The sequence below is a fragment of the Sarcophilus harrisii genome, chromosome 3 (assembly GCF_902635505.1).
Source record: "Sarcophilus harrisii chromosome 3, mSarHar1.11, whole genome shotgun sequence".
NCBI lineage: Eukaryota > Metazoa > Chordata > Mammalia > Dasyuromorphia > Dasyuridae > Sarcophilus > Sarcophilus harrisii.
This window is the reverse complement of record NC_045428.1, coordinates 416464205-416476377: the sequence shown is the minus strand read 5'-3', so window position 1 is coordinate 416476377 and position 12173 is coordinate 416464205. Positions and strand designations below refer to the sequence as shown.

The 12173-nt window shown below is 33.8% G+C and overlaps 1 protein-coding gene across 7 annotated transcripts in view; it reads right to left on the bottom strand.

Annotated features, from left to right (window-relative positions):
* WDSUB1 (WD repeat, sterile alpha motif and U-box domain containing 1) overlaps positions 1 to 9803 on the bottom strand; it is a 73136-nt gene extending 63333 nt beyond the window's left edge. For 3 of the 7 annotated variants that reach the window (XM_031960632.1, XM_031960634.1, XM_031960633.1), the window contains exons 1-4: positions 9558 to 9803; positions 7036 to 7122; positions 6506 to 6921; positions 3650 to 3834 (exon numbers count right to left, since the gene is read on the bottom strand). In XM_031960632.1, coding sequence (XP_031816492.1) covers positions 3650 to 3834; positions 6506 to 6903 — 583 coding nt within the window. In that variant the 5' untranslated portion in view covers positions 6904 to 6921; positions 7036 to 7122; positions 9558 to 9803. The remainder of the gene's footprint in view (positions 1 to 3649; positions 3835 to 6505; positions 6922 to 7035; positions 7123 to 9557) is intronic. The other 4 variants (XM_031960630.1, XM_031960635.1, XM_031960631.1 and 1 more) reach the window with 4 other exon arrangements.
* Positions 9804 to 12173: the final 2370 nt, after the last annotated feature.

The following is a 12173-nucleotide window of genomic DNA, read 5'->3' as shown; positions in this document are numbered from 1 at the left end:
AGACTTAGTTCCTTGAGAACAAGGATTGTTTTTTGTCTCCTTTTTGATCTTTAGCTCTTAGCATGGTGTCTAGGTGCTTAATAAAATTTCTGATTGATTGATTGAATATAATGGTAAACTACAGTGCCATAAGAAATTTTTAAATGGCCAGTTATAGAGGAAACTGAGAAGCTTCCTACGACCTAATGCAGATGAAGTGAACAGAATGAAAAGAATAACTTAAACTACATTAAAGAGAAAAACAACTTAGAAAAATTTTAGAATTTTGATTAATGCAATGATAAAACACAAGTCTACAGCATTGAAAATGAAACACGTTATTTATTTCCTATCAAGATAATATTTTTGTACGTGGTCAAGGGGTTTTTTTTTTTTGATTGTTGATTATACATATTTGTCATCAGGGTTTCTTTTACTTTACTGCTCTGTGGAGGGAGAGTAGAAGGGAAAAACAATATGTACTTATAAAAATAAATGTTTTAATAAGTTTTCATTAAAGACCTAACAAAATAGATACGGTTGCTCTCTTCATGTATTAGTTGTGACATAAAAGAGAGATGGATGCTCATCAAAAGTTCGCTATAGACATGGAGAGAGCTATGTAGAGTTCAAGTTGAAGAGGGATTCCCTAAAGATGATGAAGTACTCCAAAAGTTTCTATATGTAGAAAACGGCGTTTGTTAGCATGTTTCATATATAAGCAAATAGACAATGAGTTGGACCCATAATTCAACAGGAAGAGAGTAGACTATATAAGCCTTTGAGAAACTATATAGCTCTTGGACCCTAAACTTCTCACTAAAAATCAATGTTTTTAAAACCTATCTTTTTAATACAAATATTCCACAAGTGGTGTTCTATGGCTTTGAATCACAGAATACTAGTCTCTGAAGAGGAAAAAAATCAGAAAAACTCAAAAGACAATAGAGAGGTATATCACAGCACTCTGTTACACTGTTTCAGTACCCTAAAACCTAACAAATATGGAACTATAAGAATAAGAATAAAAGTTATCATCAAGAAAGTATATTCTCAGAAAAAAAATTCGGTGGATTATGTGGCAAGAGGGGAAAATAAGCAGGACAGCCCATATGTCTTACTGGTATTTTCTTGTTGGCAGGAGAAAATAAATAAGCTTCCTAACATATTAGATGGGTCACCTGCAGCAGACCTATTGAAGAAGGTTGTTAAAAGTTCACAAGATGGATAAGTAATGAGATGTTTAACTGTGATAGATGGAAGAAATGTCTACATCAATGACTAAGAATGGAACCAAAAGAAGCCACTGTTACCCCAATGCTAAATTCATCCAATTTCACGCCATGTAGGCAGAACAAGCAAATACAGCTAAATCAGGTGGCAGCTAGTGATTCAAAAATGAAGAAGCAAAATCAGAGCCAACTACTTTTTCAGCCTATCACTGGCATGGCTGATTCTTCCTCTTCTAACACATACCTATAATTTCAAGCTAGCAATAAAGGAGAATTCCTTAAAGCTGCAACTAGAGCAGAAATATGATTCTGAATCTTACTTACTCTTTCATGGACTAACTGGTCCTTTCCATTATGAAAATATTACATATATGTCCTTTACACAGCAGGCATCATTTTCAAAGAAGAAACTGCCTTTGAAACAGTCACACAGGTAGAACAAAGCTCGCCTTTGGGGCCTATGGAGGAGTATGATTTGAGTTGGGCCCAGGAGACTATGGAAGGAGATCACAGTACTACAGTAAGAAATGATCTCTATTCAGCCAACAATTATTTACTGAGTACTTATTTTGTACTTAGTGCTATGCTATGATATAAATGATGCAAAAAAAAAAAAAAAAAAAAGGCACCATCACAATAGAACTCTGGATTTAGAATTGGAAAGACTGTGACTACCATTACTAGGTCAGTGTATAAGTCACATAAAGCTCTCTAAGTCTTAGGTTCCTGATCTAAAAAATTCATAGGAATAATAATGTATGACAAAATAAGCTTAGCGAAAGAATAAATAAAATTACTTTTTTGCTAATGATAAGATTCACTTAAAAATCTAAAAGAATTGAATAAAATAATTAAAATAATGAATAAATTTTGCAAAGTTGCAGGGAAAATTAATAAATCTATATAAACTATAAAGTTCAGCAGAAAAACCTAGAAAGCAAAATTTTATTCAAAATAACTATAGAAAGTATAAAGTATTTGGGAATATAACTACCAAAACACACCCCAAAACTCTGTTTAAACAACAACAAAAAAAGTGAATTTATTAACTATTAAACAATTCCTGCAGAAGTAAAGATAGACCTAATTAAGTGAAAAAACATTAGTTGCTCATATTGTAGGTTGAGCCAACATAATTTTTACTTGTTCTAATCACTCTAATAACTATTACTTTTTTTTGATTTCTGATATGAATAGACCCCCTTTATTTGCCATTTATTTCATTTTTATCAGTGAAATTCTTGACCTTATTTTCCTTGAAATAATTTTTTATCATTTTTTTCTAGTTATATAAAGTATTCTTTTGGTATTTTTACTGGTACATCACTGAATGTGAAAAATAATTTAGGTAGTACTCTTATTTTATTGGCTCAACCCAGCCATAAGCAATTTATGTTCCCACAGTTACTTAGACTTGTCTTTATTTCTACAGAAAATTTAAAGATTGATTTTATTTTAAGATACTAAATGCTTTAAAACAAGAATTACTCACGTTACTGACTTTACAATAGTATGTTCACCTGGTAAATTTTAAACATTACTTGATCTACATGAATTTCTGGAGGAATACAACTCTTGTGTAAAATGAGTTAGACTGGTTTATATTCCTGATGAGTTTTCTTTACTTGAACATTCTAATTTATAAATTTAATACATCTCTTAAGAAGTAACTATAAATTCACAAAAATTCATTTGTGTTCATTATAAAGATAACTTAAAGAACCTTTCCTGTTAACCAGTAAAAAATTAGATTTTTTTATAAATGCCCTCAGAATTTATACATATCTAAATGGATGCTTCTGAGTGATTTCAAATTTGAGCTAAAGAAGCACCTTTAAATGCCAATGGAATCACTTATTCATGAAAATCAAATAGATTTCCCTATTTAGATTCTAATGTAAACATGTATCTTAAATATTATTTCAGCTTCAATAATTTTATCTACAGCATTAGATATAATTTATATAATTTTCAGATTACCTGTTTTTCATTGCTTAGAATTACTATAAATACATAATTGAAAAGTTGTAAATTTTTAAACTGAGTGAGAAACTCAATTTTAAAATGTCAAAAATACAATTTTCACATAAGTTATTCCAACTTATGCATCATATAAAATACTACAACAAAATCTAATCCTCTTTGTGTTACAGTTTTAAAAATAGAATAAATGAATGGTCTTAATGAATTTGTGTATCTGATACTATCAGTAGTTGAATCATCCCAGACACACTAGTTTAATTACTTATGGTATCTTTTTGTCATAAAGGAGAACAAGGAAATTATAGGATAGAATTGAGAACTTAATATATGATATTTATTAATGTTAACATATTCTAGTGATTATTATATCTAATAATGATAAAAAAAAAAGAAAGCATTAAATTACAGTAGAAAAGAATAAAGGCAGATGCACTTAAAATAGTAAAACAACTAACCAGAAATTGGCTGTGAAGAAAAATCACAGCAGGTGATTCCAAGATCATGTGCTTTTTCACTATATAAACACCTCATTTTATCATCCCAGACTGTTAAGTCTCCACATGATGATCCTGTGACAAAGATGCTTCCATTAGGAGAAAATGCACAGGCCACCAAGGAACCATCTTTAACACTACCACACCTGAAATAAAGAGTTAAAGAATACAGGAATTTGACTTTATACATCTTTTGTTTTGAAAATATAACTACTAACTATAATCTGATAATGCAAAAAATTATAAATCCTAGCTATTATTTAAAAAGATAAAAAATGATTATTACTATTACTTTACAATGAGGAAGAAATGTAACATATGCCCAAAGTGGGGAAAAAAAGCCTCTGATTAAGTTGAAACTTGTTCTCTTAAAAGAAAGTAAAACTTTTAATGTTATCTCAAATAATATATTTCACAAGGCCAAACTGCCTATATCCTAACCTAAAGTCAATTTACATTTATCTATTTATGCAGAGATACACATAAAGGAGAGTGTCAAAGTACTTTCATATCAAACACATTAAAACAGCAAATACAGACAATATTATCAAATATACTTTTATTTTCAAAATAACTATAAAGCCTGACCTAATCATAATAAATTTAAATTGAACACATTCACATTAATTTTATATATTTGAGTTAAAAAAAAAAAAAACCTAACTCTCTCCAAACCTAAATAACCCTTTAGAAACATGAATTTTTCTATTTTACTTCTTTCTTCCTAACACAAATTCATCTTAGAAAAATAATGCTAAAGTTAAACCTAACTTTAGAAAAAAAAAAAAGGTAAGGTATTATAATAATTACATATGCAATTATTTTCTTAAAATTAGTGAAAATTCAATAATTAGTGGAGTGCCCCATCCAGTGGCTAAATTTACTATACATATATCCTGTATACTATTAGCTAAAAATGAAAACTAGGAAGACTAAGTGCCAAAATCATAAGCCATCATCCCCTTAGTTTAAAAAAAAAAATTTCCCTTAAGATAACTTTAACTCTATATTACTACCTATGATTGTAGTATTTTATTATCGGCATCTTTCATTTTATTTTTTATATAATGTTTCTATATATTGCTTGAAATTGACTAACTTCCTCTTTCCCTTCAAATTAGAGAATTGTTGGTACTAGGATGGAGTAATTAATAGTACTCAAAAGGTCATGTAAAAGAATTTCTGAAAAAATAAAGACAGAAAATTTGGCTAATGAAAAAAACCTGAAATAAACTTCACATTTATATAAAAATCCAATAAAGGATATTTAACATAGCTGCTTAGGAAATATTGATATCAGGTTCTCCCTATATTACAAGCAAAATGAATAAATGGAAATCTCATAATTAATAAGCTTATTTTTATTTAAACCAAATTACATGAAAACCAATGAAAATAACTTTAGTCTTAGTCTTAAACTTAAACATATACCAAGATATATGCCAAGATTCTTAGTCTTCCTCTTTGGCCTTATTCCACACTAAAACTTCCACATAAGCAGCCCTACCTCCCCTCAATAAATATATACACTCAGCCTTAAAGTAATGATAATTTTAAAATATATGTTTTTAAAGCAGAAATAGATAGAAAATCAATTTTGAAAAAAGAAGAACTAGGTTCATGTTTCAAACACTGGCTATATAACCCTGAGTGACTATTTCTGTAATCTCTCAGTGCCCCAAACAACTTTTTAAGTCCTTAATTGACAGAGATGCTCATTTGTATTCATCCTCTATGATAAAAATACCTTTTTTTTTTTTTTTTTAACAGAGAGATATCTATATATCAATGAAATCACAGGCCCAGTCCCATTGTATTCCAATTTATAAGTGTTAAAATTACAAGGCTTCTTTATCATCAGTGTTTCTTTTTTTTAAACTGAAGATAAAACATTTCTGGGCACAAAGTTTTCGTTTTTCCTGGGTTTGAAAATCAAAGCATTAAACTAATGGTCTGAAACAATTCTTCATTTTATGGCTAAAGAAGAATAAAACATTAGAAGAGTTATTAAATTGGGAGCAAAATGACAACCAAAATCACTGAAACCCTAAATAAAATTTCCTTTTTTTCATGAATGTATAAATATAAAATATGATTATTCCAATACTTAAAAATCAAGAAACAACTAAATGTTTAAAAAAATTTATAAAAGAGTTAAAAATGGCTAATGGAGAAGGGAGAAGAAAGGTAGTGTGTACATTGGTCGGAATTTCTTTATATAGAGTTCCCTATAACAATGTAAGCCCAGAACCAGTTTCATCCCATCCCAATTTACAAGTGATAAAGTTGCAGATACTCTTGTTTTAAAAAATGGATATTCTTAATCACAAATGCCTTTTAAAAAGTGAAAATAAATATTTGAAAATAAAGGTGATATTATAACTAAATATATTAATAACATTGCAAAAAAGTCTAAAACATAAGTATAAAAATCTTACGATCAAATCCATCATAGCTTTTGCTGAATCTCTATTTTCTCTTTTTAGATCTTCAGATGACTGGTGATTCTCTGATGTTTTTCTTAATAATTTCCTCAAGTTAGGTTTTATTTTTATTTTTAAAGAACATTTTATTTTCCCCCAATTACATGTAAAAACAATTTTAAATATTTTTTAAAAGTTTTGAGTACCAAATTCTATCTATCCCTCTTCCTTCCCCTCCCCACTCCCTGAGATGGTAGGCAATCTGATATAGATTATACATGTATAATCAAGTAAAACATCTAATACATTTTCAAAACATTTCACAACATTCAGCTTTTTAATAATTTTTTGATTATTCTTCTAATACTATAAAAATAAATAAGGAGATTCATACCTAAACAACTTATGTGTCTGCATATTCCATGAGACCACAGTGCCATCAGCTGCTCCTGATACCAAATACGTAGAATCTGGAGAAAATCTGCACACCCTTACAGGACTGCCACTGGGTTGATTCAACACTGCCAAAATGAGTCCAGTTTGAGTATTCCATAAAACAGTTGTACCATCTGTAGAACAGGAAGCTAAAATGTGTCCTGAGGGTGAAAAACAGCAGCAATGGACAGCATATGTGTGATACTTTAGTGGAGAATATGGAAGTTCATTAAAGCCATTTAATGAATAGAGACGAAGTGTCTTATCCAAGGAGCAAGTAGCCAAAAGGGAAGAAGAAAAGGAACAGCAGTTGACATCATCACCATGATCTGCTAGTGTATGAATTAGTGTCACCATGTTTCTTATGTAAATATCCTGCAATTAAAAATAAATAAAATAAAAATTTCCTCTTCCTTAATGTTCAGATAAACACAACTCCTATCTTTGTCAAAAGAACAAAATCTATTTTAAGTATTTCATCTTTCTTACCTATTTAAGATGAAAATTGCTACTTCAATTACCAATGACTTCTTAATTGCTAAATCCAAATGCCTTCTCTTCTTCATCTTCTTTGACCTTTTGGGAAAAAAAAAAAGCAAAAATATTTAACAAGCTCTATGTACAAAACAGTGAATAGGCTCAGGGGATGACACAAAGCTTGAGACACAGTCCCTGATTCTCTGAGGCTGATGATCTATGATATAACCCATGCACACATAAATGTAAAGCAAGAACATCAAAATTCTTCACAGGTTTAAAGTTTTATGTTAACTTCAAAGAGTTGTGGGAGTCATTGCAAATTTGGGAGTTAGGGAAGTTATCCAGAAGAAATGAACATTCAAGATGGGATTTAAAGGATAGGATTCAATGACAGTACAGAATAGGGGGCAATATGAACAAAAAAAACGGAAGCAAGAAAATATGAGGCATGGAAATCAGTCAATTAGTACTCTAGGACTGATAGCATTAAAATATTATTTTCTGATTTATGCTATATGCTAGAAAAAAAGAACTAGAAGGTATAAAAGCCTTGTTAATACTAGTCAGTTACAAAGAAAGTCCGAAGACTGAAAAGTTTCTGTCAAAGACAAGATGAATAGAGAAAAATGTCTTAAGATTATACTCCAGTGGAACCTCATGAACATTTTCAAAACAAATCAACACAATGGCATGTCTGACAAAGTATGTCTCCTTCCAACCTAGATTCTACCTCTGGAAGTAGTATAATTGGTCATTGCTCAGAGTTCTAAGGTTTTTTAATATTACACATAAATTTATTTTTAGTCAAATTGTTTTTAAAATAGTATGTAACCACCTTAACACATGGGACATTGCTGGAAAGTAGTTATCGCTGAGGATAGCTGTCACTTATATTTTATCTTAATTCTTTCCACAAATCTGCTGCAAAGTTTGGCCAGCTGTACCAGATACTAAAACTAATTTCTTGGATAAAGATCTTTAAAAAAAAAAAAAAAGTCTTTGTGACCCGCCCCCCCTTCCCATATAGATTTTTCCAATGTTCTTTCAGTAGGAGGGCTATCTCTGAAACTGCAATTGTTTGCAGAGTCCTATGAAATAACAGCAGTTGAAAGAAGCAGAGAATGCCAAAATCAAGGCTTTGAATTTGTTTATGGTTTAGTTTAAAGCCTAAGATCTTTTAACCTCAACAAGGTTAGAGCTCTTCTCTGTATACATCCCTAAGGAGATGGTAGTCCCAGATGAGTTTATATTCCCTGCAGTTCATTTTCCATCCAGTGCACTCTACAATTTCCAGCTTACATTAAATGTACAGCCTAGCTGCTTATCTTCTGAGAAAAGTACAGGCAAGTTTTATCCTGATTTTCCCTAAAAGTGCATTTTACTAATTTGTTAAGATGAGATTTTATTTGCTCATTTGTTTTCTTTTGTATTTGCTTCCTTAAGCACACGTTTTAAATGGAAAAAGTAAAAATTTACAACCAGAAGAGCAAAGGAGATGTTGACTCGCCTCTACAGAAAGCTCTGCTGGATCAAAACTAAAAAACAAAGTCATTTCAATACAAATTGCAAATTATAGATAAAACAGGCTATAAACAAAACCAGCTCTGCAACACCAGAGCAGACACTAACCTATAAGATTAAAGAGCAAAACCCCCTCAAACTCCCTTGAATATATTATGTTCTTGAGCAATACACACTTCTGCCATTTCAGTAAAAAATCATTTGTTCCTTTGGTTAAGTGACAAACTTTTTAAATGGTCTCCCATCTCTCTACGGTTACCTGAGCTTTGGCCTCCCCCCCCTTCCAGAGAACTTCAGCTTCTACCCTAGAAGGTGACCTCTAAGCTCAATTCCGGGGCTTAATAAGGGGAACAATTGTCTGCGTTCCTTGGAGACCCCACTTGGGTCTGGCCGGATTCCGGGGTTTGGGCTCCCCGCCAGAATGCCTTTGGGAGCCCACACAGGATCCAGAGAAGACAAACAACATCATTTCTCAAGGGAGAGTGCCCAGCAGACAGCAGCAGAAGGCAGAACCAGGACCCGGAGTCAAGAAGACCCGAGCTCAGAAGCGAGGTCGTATCCCGACTGGGATATTCACCAGCCTGAGCAAGCCACTTAAACCTGCCAGTGTCATTCTCGGTAAAATGGGTGTGGTTAGTAGTGAGATGCTCAAGGAGGGGGGGGGGGGGAAAGGAACTATTATCGCCAATTCTAGAATGACCCACCCAACGCCCGCCCTCTAGTCCCAACTTCCAGCGCCCACACCGGCCTCTAGGGGTCACACGAAACGATTCGAGGCCGGACGCGGAAGTGGGAGGAAGGAGAAGCAAGTGCAGACCCCCCCCCCGTTTCCCGCCAAGTTCAGGGAGCAAACTACCCTGAAGTCTCCCTGGGTGTCCAGCTGTCAAGGTTTATAAAGGGCATCCGGGGCCCTGCCCCGGCCGGGACGTCCGGGGCGCGGGGCCGCAGAGGGGTGAGGGAGGGGGAACAGAGAGGACCGCACCCCCCTCCCGGGCGTCCTCACTTCCCACCTGTCAGGAGGCGGCGACGGCGGCTCGTCTGGTCAGCGAGTCCCGGGGCCGCGCGGACTTCCCGCCGCGTCTTCTTGTACAGCGGCCGCGGGCGGGCGGGCCCTTCCTGCCTTAGGTACTGCGCTGGTGGCGCCGCGCTCGGGGACCGGTCCCCCAGAGCCTATTACGTCACGCGGACAGGACAGGTGAAGTCAGGGGTGGGGAGTAAAAAGGGGAGGACCTGCCTTCGTAGGACTGGGCTGGGGGGAGGGGTGTGTGACGAATTACGCATGAGCGTCCTGCGTTGTGGGAGGAGGAGGAGAAAAAAAGAGAAAGAAGGAAAGAACTTTTTAGAGGCTTTTGAAATGATATAACAACTGTAATGCCAAAGAAACTGAGCAAGACAGAGATTAGAGACCAATTCAATAGTTTATTAAATGGAGAGAAATACTGGGACCCATGCATCCATGTTGATCCCAGGGCTAGCCTAGACTATCATCTCAAAGAGTCTAGCCTCGAGTATAGGGCAGCGAGGTTTTTATGGAATAACAAGAACAATGACATTACTGATATTCTAATGCCATCTGAAATGGATAAACCTTTATCTTGTCAAACATTAAGGAATGTCTATAAAGCCTTTATCTCAAACATTAAGAGGGGACGGTTATAACCTAAGGCAGAATAACAAAATAGGATAATTGGAGGAACTGGTCACCCCATTAAAAGGGAACTTGGGCATAACACAACAACATTGTAGAAAATGAGCAATTTTGAAATACTTCAGAATTCGGATCAACTTAATGATCAAACATTCCAGAAGACCAATGAAGAATAGTACCCTCTAGGGCGCAAAGATGACCTTCTATACAAAAAAGACATTTTTTTGATCTAGAGAATTTGTGAATTTATTTTGCTTAACTGTGTAAGTATATTGGTTACTAGGGTGTCCCAAAGCAAAATAATTTAAGATTGTATGAAAGATAAAACAGAGATAGCTTTATTCAGTTACCACCTGATAATAAAACATCAGACATAAAATAGGAGGACAAAACTTCACCAAAAGATTTTCCGTAAATGTGGTCCTTCAGTTTCTGTGATGACATATTGGTTACTTCAAATCCAGAAACACTGCAGAATTTCCTAGATGAAATCTATAACTATTCTAAACAATTTAGCTAAGTGATCCACATTGGAAAATCAAGGGGATCAAGATTATATTGCCTATATTAAAACTGCAGTCCCATCAACAACTTAGGAGTTCTTTCTGTATGTACAACTTTGTATTTGTACGTATCTGAGACATAATAAAATAGATAATGGATTGGGCTAGAATTATATAAGGGGAAAAGATTTGAATTTGTACATACTTGAGACGTAATAAAATAGATAATGGGTTGGGCTAGAATTATATAAGGGGAAAAGATTTGAATTGCCTTCAGAAAATTTAATTACCCTCAGCTTCTCTCAGATACAAAAATATGTAAAATTAAAGTGACCACACGGTTTCAAAGAAGAGAATTAATAATGTTTGTTTTAAGCAGTGGCTTTCTGGAAGGAGATAAGAATATATTGGAAAATATAGGTGAAAATATAGGTAATACTAAAAATTAATGAAAATTCATTTTTAAAAAAGCAAGCTCAAATTGTTACAATCTGCCTGATGGTGTATGGCTATCTTTTGTGTTAATATTTTAACACATAATTTCTGTTAAAGTTTATTTTGTTTTAGCATTTTGAAAATTATGTTTGACATTTTTCTTTTTTTATATTTTAAGTTCCCTATCATTGCTTTTCCACTCACTAAAAGGCAAACAATATGTCAGTTATATATGTGAAATAATCCAAAACATTTCCATTTTAGCCATTTTTTTTAGAGCAAGAAAATATAAAAAGTGAGAAAATTATACTTCAATATGCATTCAGTTTTCATTAATTCTCTCTGGAGTTTTATAGCATTTTTTCATCATGAATCTTTTAGAATTCGCTTAAATCGTATATTGATCAGAAAAACCAAGTCTTTCAGTTGATCATTGTTGGAATACACGGGAGAGCTGTTGGAATACATGGGAGAGCTATTGGAATACACAGGAGCCACCTGACAGTGGCTGCTGGAGATCCAATCCAGAATGGATATCCTCTTGTGAAAGGATAATACAAGGAGACTGAGGCAGTTGCTGTTCTCTGACTGAAAGGCTGTTGCATGGTCTGATCTCTCTCCTATTTCATCTGCCTCCAATTTATCTCATTTCCAGTCTGCAACACCTGTGTCAAAAAAGGCTGCCCTGCAACTCCTTCAGATGTTATGATTCACAGCTGTGGAGGCTTTCAGAGAATTTACCTGTCCCTCAACAGATCATCATTACAAAATTCCTGGTACTGGTCATTATGCACAATGATCTCCTAGTTCTCATTTCATTTTGCTTCAGTTCACATGGGGCTTACCATGTTTTCCTCTCATTATTTCCCATAGCACAATGGTGCTTCTTCACTATCTTCACTATCATATGCTATTCCTCAATAAAAAGCATACACTCAATTTCCAATCTTTTGCCCTAGTAAAAAGAGCTGCTATAAATATTTTTGTACATATGGGTCCTTTTCTTTTTTTTTTCGGTTTTGGGGATAGAGCAAGTAGGA